This window comes from Balaenoptera borealis, assembly GCF_965194805.1.
Source record: "Balaenoptera borealis genome assembly, chromosome: 18".
NCBI lineage: Eukaryota > Metazoa > Chordata > Mammalia > Artiodactyla > Balaenopteridae > Balaenoptera > Balaenoptera borealis.
The window spans coordinates 8,956,962-8,970,922 of record NC_138877.1 but is presented as its reverse complement, the minus strand read 5'-3'; the positions used below and the strand labels follow the sequence as shown (position 1 = coordinate 8,970,922).

Genomic DNA, 13,961 nt, shown 5'->3' with positions numbered 1-13,961 from the left:
ACCACTGAAAACACACCAGTCCTGGTATTTGCTAGTTTGGAAAAAATGGTACATACTATTGCATCATTTTGGAAATCAGTTACATATAAGCTACAAGAAAAATGTATTGTTAAAAAACACATGCATGGATACTTCTGGTGGCATGACTTTAAAACCCTGTGCTTGGCTATAAAAACATAACAGGCAAAATTAATGAATAACAATTTTTATGAAAAAAAAAAGAGGAAAGTATTTTACTATACCAAAACTGGTTTAAGACATATCGAAATCAAATTTTATGCAAATACCTCTAGAAAACTGAATTATATAGTTAAAATGTTAAATACAGAATATGCTTTAAAATTAATGTATTAAGTTACTATATATTAAAGATATGATTTGGAAATTAGAGCTGTTTCAAAATACTCTGCAAATTTCATTGTTTAAGAACCCTGGGAAGTTGCCAAATCACCATGCGGTCCTCCCTTACACTGGGGGGTCTATTCTGAGTCTGGAGAGAGTCATTACATAACATACAAATAAAAATAAGAGTAAAACACCAGGTACAATTAATTTAATTCACTTCCTGCGACTCAGAGCTCAGTGACTTGAATAAAATACGACAACGTTTTTTTTTAAATACTGAGAACATTATCTTCTGGCAACAGCCACTACACTTTTGTGTTACAAGTAGGTCATAAAGATAGGGCTTCAGGGAGAAATAGAACACAGATGAACCTCTAAAGGAGAAAGCTCTCGCAGAAGACTTATTACTCTCTTTTTATGAGGTACGAACAGAAAAATAGATAAAACATAACAACCCGGATTATAGACTACAGGGGATTTTTCGTCACTAGACTTTTATGATGTTTTATGAACGATCCTTAATACAGCAATCTTCCTGCTGAGTTACCAGGAAATAATTTCGATCATCAATAATACGGTTAAAAAGTTCACCCCATTGTAATATCCAGATCAAGAGACCTTCCCTCTTCTTTATTTTATGTATATAATAACAGACAATCACGTCTCTCCAGACTCATGCCCAACTGAAACTTTCATTATAATGAAGAGACAGGACATGAAGGAAAATTCTGGTACCATTTATTTTTCTATGACAGAAATAAAGCTGCTGTTTCACAGCTTGAAAAATACACAGTAATCATTGTGTATTACAATAACTGCATAATGCTAAAGCAAGTGATCTTTCCCAGAAAACAAAAATCTGTTTTCCCTATGACTCCTTCCCCACCCTCAACTCAAAAATTACCATATAATAACGTCCACCTAAAGTCAGCAAGCTTCCGATGCTGCATGTCGCACGTAAGCAGTGTGATCCAACACAGCAGGACAATGCCAGTCTCTGCTTCTGTGTCCTACCTGTGCCCACAGGCCGCCATGCTTTATAACTCTTCTTTAAAGCCTTTTCGTGTCTCCTGCCTGGCTCTGTCTTCCTCACTGGGTGCCAACCATGTGAAATAGACCTTCACGGGATCGATGTTCCAGTGCTTGTGGAACGATATGGGAACTTGGTGAGATAGGTAGTCCTTAGGGTAATCCACAGGCCGAGCCTGCAGGAAGAACAGAGAATCCCGCTCTCTCACTCATCGAAAACAATTTTGCTTCAGAATAGCATTTAAATGCATGAAACGATTGCTCTCCTTCAATATCTGATGTTGGTTATGGGAATCTAAAAGCAAGAAGGAAAATCTTTTCCACTAAAATCTTCCCTCTAAGTGTAGGCTCTTTGCTTCTGCATCTCCAATTACTTTCGTATCCCAAATGCATCGCTTTTTGCTTCTAGGTTCCACAGTCATGCCTCTGGGATATTCCTCAACTGTGGTAATAACTATGAAAAGTTTTCCTTGGTAAGTCATTTAAGTTACTATTATGACTTCTGCAAAAAGGCAGAAAAACTTATTTCCCAGGTCTAAAGAAACTAAAGAAACTTTGGCCATACATGGTTGTGTGGCGAGGTGGGGCAAGGAATTGTGGGCATTCCCACTGCCTGTCCGCTGCTGTAACTTGGAATTAGGCATGTCTTTCAGAGTAGGGAAAGCCTAGAAAAGGAAACACTACGGAGACAAAGCAAATCAGTGGTGTCCTAGGTCTGCGAATGGGGGTGGGGAATGAATGCAGATTCACGCAAGGGAATTTAGGGGGCATGATCCTAGTGTTTTAAAACCGGGTTTGTGGTTGCCTAGCTCTGGAAATTTGCTAAAAATTTTCAAGGTACCATTCACACCATTACTGTGTGTGAATTGTGTATGGTATATAAATCATACCTCAGTACAGCTGTAAAAAAAAAAAAAGTGTGTCTAAAATACAATCAGTCTCCATTTGTTACACTGTTCAGTGTGCTATAATCTTTACAGATAAGAAGGTTGACATTTTGCCCAATTTCTGTCCCTCTCATGCAGGTTAAGCCAGCTCTCTTTCTCGTGTACAGCTTCCCACCCTGCTCCGCCTCTGCTCCTAAGTCCTCCTTGCTCACACTGACCCTGCCTGTCTGGGATTTCCTTTTGGCATTTTGGGCACAGAGGTTGATTACAGACTTCTCAGCATCACAGATGCCTCTTTGGATGCATTTTACTCTTCTAGTTTTGTCTTGTTCTTTTCCATGACCTCATTTATCAGAAATGATTAGCACATTCTAATGCTTAATAATCCAGCTCTTCACTTGCAGAGATGACTCCTGAGAGGCAATTAATCACTTCTGGAATCTGCATTAATAAAGGCAAAAATATTATGGATTTATTTTTTCCTGTGTTACATCTGTTTTTATCTCCAACAGTTCATTTTTAAGTGTGAAAAACAAGCAACAATTTTAATATATTGCTGGACTCAGTTTGCTAATATTTTATTAAGGATTTTTGCATCTATGTTCAAGAGTAACACTGGCCTGTCCTTTACTTCTGTAATGTACCATTTTAATTCCTTTGTTAACTTTTTAGCTATTTTTTTTTTTTTAGTGATTTTCTTAGTGCTTGCTCTAGGGATACAATGTACATCTCTCACATTTTAGGTTAATGTTGGCCTCATAAACTGAGTTAGGAAGCATTCTTGCTTCTCTAATTCAACTTCATCAATGTATATAAGTTTAAATACATTTTCTATTTCTTCTTGAGAAATAGCCTTACTTAAAAAGTGTAATCTAGAAATTTCTCCATTTCATTTATTTTTTTTAATTTTTCAATTCATCATTATTAAAAAAAATTTTTTTAGTATCTTTATTGGAGTATAATTGCTTTACAATGCTGTGTTAGTTTCTGCTGTATAACAAAGTGAATCAGCTGTATGTATACATATATCCCCATACCCCCTCCCTTTTGAGCCTCCCTCTCACCCTCCTTATCCCACCCCTCTAGGTGGTCACAAAGCACCGAGCTGATCTCCCTGTGCTATGCAGCAGCTTCCTACTAGCTATCTATTTTACATTTGGTAGTGTATATATGTCAGTGCTACTCTCTCACTTCGTCCCAGCTTCCCCTTACCCTCCTGTGTCCTCAAGTCTGTTCTCTACATCTGCGTCTTTATTCCTGTCCTGCCGCTAGGTTCATCAGTACCGTTTTTTTAGATTCCATATATGTGCATTAGCATATGGTATTTTTCTCTTTCTGACTTACTTCACTCTGTATGACAGACTCTAGGTCCATCCACCTCACTGCAAGTAACTCAATTTCGTTTCTTTTTATGGCTGAGTAATATTCCATTGTATATATGTGCCACATCTTCTTTATCCATTCGTCTGTTGATTGACATTTAGGTTGCTTCCATGTCCTGGCTATTGTAAATAGTGCTGCAATGAACATTGTGGTACATGTCTCTTTTTGAATTATGGTTTTCTCAGGGTATATGCCCAGTAGTGGGATTGCTGGGTCATATGGTAGTTCTAGTTTCAGTTTTTTGGGGTTTTTTTGTTTTTTTTTTTAATTTATTTTTGGCCGTGTTGGGTCTTTGCTTCTGCGCGAGGGCTCTCTCCAGTTGCAGCGAGTGGGGGCCACTCTTCATCGCAGTGCGCAGGCCTCTCACTGTCGCGGCCCCTCCCGTTGAGGAGCACAGGCTCCAGACACGCAGGCTCGGCAGTTGTGGCTCATGGGCCCAGTCGCTCCGCGGCATGTGGGATCCTCCCGGACCAGGGCTCGAACCCGTGTCCCCTGCATTGGCAGGCGGACCCCCAACCACTGCGCCACCAGGGAAGCCCCTAGTTTCAGTTTTTTAAGGAACCTCCATACTGTTCTCCATAGTGGCTGGATCAATTTACATTCCCACCAACAGTGCAAGAGTGTTCCCTTTTCTCCACACCCTCTCCAGCATTTATTGTTTGTAAATTTTTTGATGATGGCCATTCTGATGGGTGTGAGGTGATACCTCACTGTGGTTTTGATTTGCATTTCTCTAATGATTAGTGATGTTGAGCCTCTTTCCATGTGTTTGTTGGCCATCTGTATGTCTATTTTGGAGAAACGTCTATCTCCATTTCATTTAAATTGTCTAATTTGTTGGCATAATTGTGGTAGGGTATATAAAGATACCCCTCCTTCATTTCTGATTTTGGCAATTTTTGTCTTCTCTTTCTCTTGGTCAAGCTAGCTTAAAGGTTTACCAAATTAGAGCTAATTTTTGGCTTAATTGATTTTCTCTATTTTTCTGTTTTCTATTTCATTGATTTGTGCTCTGATCTTTAGTATTTCTTTTATTCCACACAGTTCAGATTTGGTATTATTCTTTTGCTTCTCAATGTAGAAACTTAGATTATTGATTTAATATCTTTATTCCTTTCTAACATGTTTAAAACTGTAAATTTCCTTCTAACCACTATATAGCTGCACTCAAAGTTTTTGATATGTTGTGTTTTCATTTTCATTCCATTGAAGGTATTTTCTAATTTTCCTTATGATTTCTTTTTTGACCTATGGGTTATTTCAAAGTGTGTTGTTTAATTTCCAAATATTGGGGGAATTTCCCCAATTTTTTTTCTTGATTTCTAATTTCATTCCATTGTTCTGGGAGGTGAGTCTTGTTTTATGACTTAGCATATGGCCTATCCTGGAGAATGTTCTATATACATTTGAAAAGAATGTTCATTCTGTTGTTGACGGTGAAATACTTTATATGTGACAGGTCACGTAGTTAATACTTGTCTATTTCTCTTTTCAATTCTGTCCATTTATGTTTCATGTAATTTGAAGATCTGTTGTTAGCTGTATATATACATTTATAATTGTTTTCTTCTCTTGATGTATTAACCTTTGTCATAAAATGGCCCACTTTCTGTCTAGTAATATTTCTGTTCTTAAAATCTATTGTTTTTAATATTACTATAGCCACTCAAGCTCTCTGTGATCAACTGTTTGCATGGTATATCTTTTTTATTTAAATTTTTAGAACTATTTTAAAATTGAAGTATAATTTACAATGTTATATTAGTTTCAGGTGTACAGCAAAGTGATTCAGATTATATATATATATATATATATATATATATATATATTCTTTCCATTAGAGGTTTTTACAAGATATTGAATATAGTTCCCTGAGCTACATACAATAGGTCCTTGTTGTTTACATATACATGCTACTATATATAAAATAGATAAACACCAAACTCCTAATTTATCCCCCAACCCCCACTATCTCTTTTGGTAACTATGTCTGAGTCTATTTCTGTTTTGTAAATAAGTTCATTTATATCATTTTTTTAGATTCCACATACAAGTAGTGTCATATGATTTTTGTCTTTATTGGACTTACTTTACTTAATATGATAACCTCTAGGTCCATCCATGTTGCTGCAAATGGCATTATTTCATTCTTTTCTGTGGCTGAGTAATATTCCATTGTGTATATATATCACATCTTCTTTATCCATTCCTCTGTTGATGGACATTTAGGTTGCTTCCCTGTCTTGGCTATTGTAAATAGTGCTGCAGTGAACATTCAGGTGCAGTGAACATTTGGGTGCATGTATCTTTTCAAATCATGGTTTTCTCTGGATATATGCCCAGGAGTGGGATTGCAGGATCATATGGTAACTCTATTTTTAGTTTTTTAAGGAACCACCATATTGTCCTCCATAGTGGCTGCACCAATTTACATTCCTCTCTATGATCAACTGTTTGCATGGTATATCTTTTCCTTTTATATTCAACCTGTTTGTGTCTATGAATCTAAAGTATACTTGATTCTTATAGACAAATCATACTTTTTATCCAGTCTGACAATCTCTGCCCTTTGACTGGGGTATTTAGTCCATTCATATTTAATGTAATACTTGATATAGCTGTATTTTCATTAGCCATTTTATATGCCATTTTTTTCTTTGATACCTTGTTTTTATTTCCTTTTGCTATATACCAGGATGTGGTATTGCTGCAGCATATGGTCCTATATTTAATTTTTTGAGCAACCTCTACAGTTTTCCTGTAGTGTATATGCCATTTTTTTAATACATTTTTTTGTCCATCTGTTTCTCCTTTATTGCCCTTTTTTGTTAAAATCTTTTAGTGTTCATTTAAGTCTCTTTAAAAATATAGCTAAAACATCAAAAAAGTTACTTTCTTAAAGGTTTCTCTAGGGATAACATGTATCTTTAACTTAGCGGGTTAATACTGACTTAACTCCAACAAAATCAACCTTGCCCCAATAAAGCTCCACTTCTTTCCCCTGCCTTTGTTCTACTGTCATCATATATATTGCATTTATCTATGTTATAAAGTCAGCAATATAGAGTTATATTGTTTTAAACAATCTTGTGAAAGAAATTAAGAGAAAAATATCTGTATGTGTATATACACATCCATATATTTTGTTCATACAGACACATTTTTCCTCTCTTATATACACACATATGTGTATACATACACACAAACATGTATATACATAGTCTTTCCAGTGTACTTAATTCCTTCCTATATATTCCAGGTACCACATGGTGCCATTTTCTTTCAGCCCAAAGAATTTTCTTTAGTCTTTTTAAGGGAAGGTCCATTAGCAAAGAATTCTCTCACTTTTTGTTTATCTGGGAATGTCTTTATTCCACTTCCATTTTGGAAGGATAGTTTTACTGGATATAGAACTTCTGGTTAACTTTCTTCTTTATGCCTTCAGGCCTCTTATTTCTAATGAGAAATCAGCCAGTAACATTTTAATTTCCATTTTCATTAGGTTTTTGTTGCTTTTAAGATTTTCCCTTTGTCATTGTTTTTCAGTGATTTGACTCTAACATGTTCATGTGTGATTCTTTTCCTGATTATCCTACTTGGGCCTTGTTGAGTTTCTCAGATCAACAGATTGTTTCTCATTACATTTTTGAGAAAATGTATTTCTTAAAAAAAATTGTTCTTGTCCCATTCTTTTTCCCTTCTCTTTTTAAAAAGGACCCCCATGAACTGTATGTTGGTATACTTTGTTTTACCACTTGTCTTTGAGGCTGTGTTCATTTTTCTTCAGTCTTTTTTCTGTTCTTTGGATTAGGTAATTTCTATTGATTGGCCTTCAAATTTACTGATTGTTTCTTTTGCCATCTCAAATCTACTGTTATGTCCATTTAGATAATTTCTCATTTCTTTTATTGGGTTTTACAACTATAGAATTTTCATTTGGTTCCTTATCATAGTTTCTATTATTTTTCTATTAAGACTTGCCATTTGTTGAGTTAACGTAATCACATTTTCCTTTGACTACAGTTTCCTTTAATTCTGTGAATATAGTTTTTTTTTTTTATTAGCTGCTTTGAACTCTCTGTCTGTCAAACCCAACATCTGGTCCCATTCAGACTCTGTTTCTGTTGATCAGAGTCCATTTCCGTTGACTACATTTTTTCCCTGAGTTCAGTGTTTCTTTGCATGTTTCACAGTAATTGACTGGAAACTGGTTATTTTTAAATAATGTATTATAGCAACTCACAAATCTGTTTGTTTACTACTCTTTTTTAAAAACTAATTTGCCTGAACTTACACTGTGGAATCTTTCTCCCTAGAGTGTGTGGCTGCTAGTTTCTCAAGTTTTAGTTCTTATTTTTATTCTTTAGGATGACTTTCTAGAAGTCACTCCTGTGCCTGAATAACTTCGTAGTTAGTTTGTAATATAGGCAGAGATTGTGCTCAAACGTCTCAAGCCCATAAAGCTTCAATCTGTGTGTGGATTGGAAAGGACATTCAAAGCTTCAGTGGGTTTTCAAACATGCCTTGGCTTGTAATTACTTTCATCCACTGTCCCATGTGCATGCACGTAGTTTCCCAGTGGGCCAGAGAATTGTGGCCAGCTTCTCTAGCCCTACTATGCTCTCTTATTTCCAGGGTATTAGGTATTAAACTTCTGACCAATAATCCCTTCCCCGTAACTGAGACTACAACCTCAGGCCAGTGAAGATGCAGGTTTTTCTTGTTTGTTTCCTACCCAAATTTGACAATTTTAGCTGACATACCTGTGGGTTTTCATCTCTCCCACAAATCAAGTCCACCCCCTCTGACAGCAAACCTGTTGTTTTTTTCCAGCCAGGCCCATACTGGTGAAACTACTGCTGCTCTCTCCAACCAAGCTGGGATGGAAGGCAGGTAGGGTGGGGGGTTTTCAGGCAGAAAGGCCTCAGATTCTGTTGCTCTTACCCAGAACTACAGTAGTTTTTCAGGAATTAATGCTTCTCAGTGCTCTTTGGTTGACTTCCAGATTCCTGAAATAGTTATTTTGACAATTTTGTGCAGAGGATTCACTGACCATTGCACACTGCCATACCCATTAGTAGCATATAATTTTGGAAGAGCAGAAAAACACATGCTCTAGATACTTTGTATTTAACAGAGGGATATACTAGACATTCCTTGAGGCCTCCTTCTGAACCTGTGATCTCACAATAACCTTCCCTGACTAAAAGGAGAAGAAATGTGGCCCAGGCAACTTTGTATCTGAGCTTGTTTCCAAATGCCTGCTCTAACTTACCAGGAATCCTAGATTTTATCTCTTTCTCAATATGAACAAATACACTGTTTGGACCAGTATTCAAACATTACAAATGGAAAGTAATGTCCAAATCAGAGCAAACTCTCTTAAAAGAGGCTTAAGAATTAGAAGATAAAGCAGTGTCTGTTGGGGAGGATACATTTTGAGCATACTTTATGACTTTGGAAAGGTTTAAAATTTATTATGTGAATTAGAGAAATCAAGAGTTTTAAAGTATGGGAAACAACAATTTAAAAAAATTTTTTAAATTGTCTTCAAAGGACTAGGAAAATAATCCTTATCATTTCATTTAGTAACGTATTCTTCCCTAAGTGAAAAAGGCTGCTATAAAAACCTAAGACCGGGTCTTCCCTGGTGGTGCAGTGGTTAAGAATCCGCCTGCCAACACAGGGGACACGGGTTCGAACCCTGGCCCGGAAAGACCCCACATGCTGCGGAGCAACTAAGCCCATGCACCACAGCTGCTGAAGCCCACAGGCCCAGAGCCCGTGCTCCTCAACAAGAAAAGCCACCGCGATAAGAAGCCCGCGCACCGCGACGAAGAGTAGCCCCTGCTCGCTGCAACTAGAGAAACCCCACGCGCAGCAGTGAAGACCCAACTCAGCCAGAAATAAATAGATAAATAAATAATAAATAAGACTATGATAGTAACAGTGATAAATTATTTCCCTTATACACCAACAGTTTTAATTACCCTTCCTTTCTGTGAGTGAAACATTATGATAGTGAGAGAGAGGGTAAGAGAGAATAACTTGCTTTTTTAAGTCCTATAACACCACACATAGGCTCAAGGTTTTAAAAGATGGCAAAGTACCTTTTGATTAGTAGCAGGAGGGAGGTTTCTCATACATTTCTTATTATAAAAGTCTATCTTTATCTTTCCTTGCAGTCCACAAGAACGCAGAAATGGATTCTGCCTTTCTTGGTGTAATGCAAGCACTTTCTTTGCCTTGTTCAAGTGATCTCCTATAGTGCTATTTCTGTCATGCCCAATTCTCTATATGGCTATAATAGCGTTTGCTACTGGTTACTAAATAAAGCATGAAGACTATATTTTCGATGTAAGGGAGGGCACTTAAAATACCTATGCATTCAATTTTCAAAAAGCTTTGGATTTCTTAAAGGAGAGCATTAAGTGAATGTGGGCTATGGTTATTTTTAGTGCAAATATATCTGCTATTATTCTTACAATATCAGAATAGTCACTGATCAGAATATTCACTAACCCGATTCTTCAAAAAAGAAACTACTAAAAAGATCGCAAAAGGATTCCCTTCTTACCCCACACTGCAGGATGGTGAAACTATTAGCACCAGCCACCCCTGGTAAACATCATCTCATCTCTTCTGTAACCCCCAGACTATAAGCTTATTGAGATGTTATACTGAAACTTAATTAAGTTTAGCCTGTCAGTTTAATAGCAACCAAAGAGGAGAAAGCCCAATAGACAGTGTAAGGACTGAGGACAGTGTAGAACTGCAAACACAGTTGGTGGCTAGCGGAACAACATTAAGTCAGTCCTGTATATTTTTAAATAGCATCTGATAATTTTTAAATACCACCAATTTTTTTTTAACTCAAAAGAAAAAAAAAAGAACAGCTTTTACCTGAGCCTACATGCAAGGATGCTGGTCAAACACCATTTCATTTTCTAGATGTTTCTGCGTTCCATCTTCATGCTGTTACCTGGTACAGCATCAACCCTCTGGACAAAGAGGTCTGTTAAGGATTTCCCCCTGGAGCCTGTCCACACAGCTCTTAAGACCGTTTCCAGAAGAATAGGTGAAGGGAAAGTAGTAGTACCTTCAAGTGAGAAGAAAACCCCCCTCTCTCCCTCTGAGGTAGGAATAAAAACATTTTTCTCACCTGATGGAAGAGAGGGCTGTGTGTCACAGGGATTCCTAACCCACTAAAGCACATCCCCAGGACCATATCATCAGGAGCGTCATTGCTGTAGCAGCGACACTTGCTGGCGAGAAGTCTCCTGATTGCCTCTCTGCTGAAGACCATCCTGGGGGAAGCCAGAGCAGACAGAGAAGGTGGTTAGCTCCTCACAACCGGTAATCTGAATAAGGAAACGGAGTTCAGAGCCACATTTCTGATAAAGATGTTGACATCAGCAGTGTTTTATATTTATTATTCTGAGGGAAATGTTTCTGTGTTTCTATGAAAGGAAAAGCACTTTTAATATGTTTGCCTATCTAATAGGCAATTTTATTTCTTTATGTATATCCTATACATTAACACTTGGCAGTGTTCTTTTTCTAGTATGTCACTGGAAAATTAGAATAGTTCTTAAGTTTACACACTCTCGATGAGATCAGTAACAAAATCCGCCAACATTCCCAGCAGGTAGATGGGCCCAGAAATACTAGGTACCTCAGTTATACAGGTGATGACTGACAATGAGATCAAATCTAATTGAAAAAAACCATGCATGGCCCAAGTGATTCCAGAACACAGAAGCTTCCTTAAGGTAATTTCGAGAAAGAGGGAAAAAAAGAGAGACAGAGGGAGAAAGAGATTGATTTATCTCAAATAGTGCTAAGACGCTGCTTGCCCAGATACATTGGGTACTTTCTGGTGGAACTCACAGCCATCCCTACCTTTCTGTGCTCTCCTCAGCACTGTAGAAGGCTAGAAACTCTACAATATTTTCCAGACTCTCTGGCCAGATGGGTCCTGGCTTCGTCCTGACGACAAGGGGCCCAATACTGGGGGAGGCCATCTGCTTCTGGCTCTGGTGGTCTCTGTGGCAGAGGCAGGTGATGGGGGGTGGGTAACCACAGGCTCCAGCACAGCCGGCATGGGATGGCAGATCATCGGTGATGGTCCCAAAGCAGCAGTGACCTGGAGCCCATCCCAGGTCTGCCCCAGATGCAGTGCTGTTAACCCGACAGTAGCAGCGGCCACAGCAACCCACACCGATAGGCCCCAGAAACCAGCACCCTTTGCTCCTTCAGCTTCAGAGGCAACAGCGCTTCCTATGGTTACTGAGCTCTGGGTAAAGCCACTTGCTCCCTCTTATTCCTCTGGCCCTTTCCAATACATTTGTACCAAGTTCCTGCAATAAATTCTCCTCTTTTAAAAAATATAGATTGGTTTCTGCTTTCCCTTCTGGTCCTAGAGTAGTAATGGATCTTCTCATATCATGAATAACCCGATAGCTGATAGGGCTGATATGGTTCACAAGTTCATTCCCAATAAGCAACAACTTTCTTGAAGGCAAAACTATCTAAAATTTATCCATATATTCCCATAGCCAAATACAGGGTCTCACATACAGTATGCCCTTAGTAAAAGTCTAATAATCCAACAAGTGAGAACAAAGCTGCCTTTGCAAAGCTCTTCCCCAGGGAGGGAGAGTTCTATGAATCAGTCTAGTCGGGAAGGAAAGAGGGCAGAGCACTTGAGCACGATCCCTGACGCAAACATGTCGATTCCTGCTCAGCTGGGCTCAGTTCAATGCCATATAACTAACACCAGTGACCACGGCTGGTGATGCAGCGACACGGAAGACACTCTCTGCCCGTACTGAGATGTCAGAAGACTGGATGGAATATGACCAAACAGAGGAAAAAGAAGCTCTTTATTTAAGGTGGTACAAGGAAATATGACCGTACAAGACGAAAAAAGTGCTTATGACCTATACAACAGGGAAAACTGCAAGTTTGAAAACTCACCGTAAACTGCCTCTCTTAAAAATCTAGTGTCCATCAGTGACTCAGGGCCTCACACCTATGTGCTGAGCCAAATTCCTGCTCTACTGACCAATCCCAGGAAAGAGCCTGTGTGAAGGGACATGTGTTCACCATAAACAGACATTTCCCTTAAAGTGTCTGCCTGATGTCCTGTCAAGGAACATTTCATAGGTAACTAATTGTCCCAATCACAGCACGCATCTCGTCCTCTTAAACCCTATTTGAATAAAAATGCTTCTCTTCTGCCAGCATCCAGTAGAATGAAAAAGAAAAGAAAAGCCTTTCATTTTGGCGTGCTCTACCACCCACCCCAAAAGGAAAATTACCAGTTACAGCATAGTATGTCTGTTCTGCCAACTTTTAAATATTAAAAAGATGTTGATCAATAAAACCAAGAGCTGGTTCTTTGAAAGGATAGACAAAATTGACAAACCTCTGGTCAGGCTCACCAAGAAGAAAAGAGACAGAAACTAAATAAAAAGAAATGAAAAAGGAGAAATCTCAACTGATACCACAGAAATACAAAAAACCGTAAGGGAATACTATGAACAATTATATGCCAACAAATTTGACAACCTAGAAAAAATGGACAACTTTCTAGAAACATACAGCCCACCAAAACTGAATCAAGAAGAAATAGATAATTCGAACAGACCGATCACTAAAAGTGAAATAGAATCTGTAATAAAAAAAATAAAAAATAGAGCTTCCCTGGTGGCACAGTGGTTGAGAATCTGCCTGCTAATGCAGGGGACATGGGTTCGAGCCCTGGTCTGGGAAGATCCCACATGCCGCAGAGCAACTGGGCCCGTGAGCCACAACTACTGAGCCTGTGCGTCTGGAGCCTGTGCTCTGCAACAAGAGAGGCCATGATAGTGAGAGGCCCGTGCACCATGATGAAGAGTGGCCCCCGCTTGCCGCGACTAGAGAAAGCCCTCGCACAGAAACGAAGACCCAACACAGCCAAAAATAAATTAATTAATTAATTTAAAAAAAAAGCTGTGTTCAGGAAATTCCTCTACCAAAAAAAAAAATTAAATAAATAAAAAATTTAAAAAACTCCCTACAAACAAAAGTCCAGGACAAGATAGCGTCACAGGCAAATTCTACCAAACACGCAAATAACTTATACTGATCCCTCTCAAACTCTTCCAAAAGACTGCAGAGGTGAGAACACTCCCAAAGACATTCTATGAAGCCACCATCACCCTGATACCAAAACCAGACAGACACCACCAGAAAAGAAAATTACAGGCCAGTATCTTTGATGAATATAGATGCAAAAATTCTCAACAAAATGTTAGCAAACTGAATCCAACA

The 13,961-nt window shown here is 38.4% G+C and overlaps 1 protein-coding gene across 1 annotated transcript in view; it reads right to left on the bottom strand.

Moving 5' to 3' along the window:
* Positions 1–1,066: 1,066 nt before the first annotated feature.
* The window catches only part of B3GLCT (beta 3-glucosyltransferase), a 115,594-nt gene continuing 102,699 nt past the window's right edge, over positions 1,067–13,961 (bottom strand). The window contains exons 14-15 of the mRNA XM_082366312.1: positions 10,807–10,951; positions 1,067–1,550 (exon numbers count right to left, since the gene is read on the bottom strand). Coding sequence (XP_082222438.1) covers positions 1,383–1,550; positions 10,807–10,951 — 313 coding nt within the window. The 3' untranslated portion in view covers positions 1,067–1,382. The remainder of the gene's footprint in view (positions 1,551–10,806; positions 10,952–13,961) is intronic.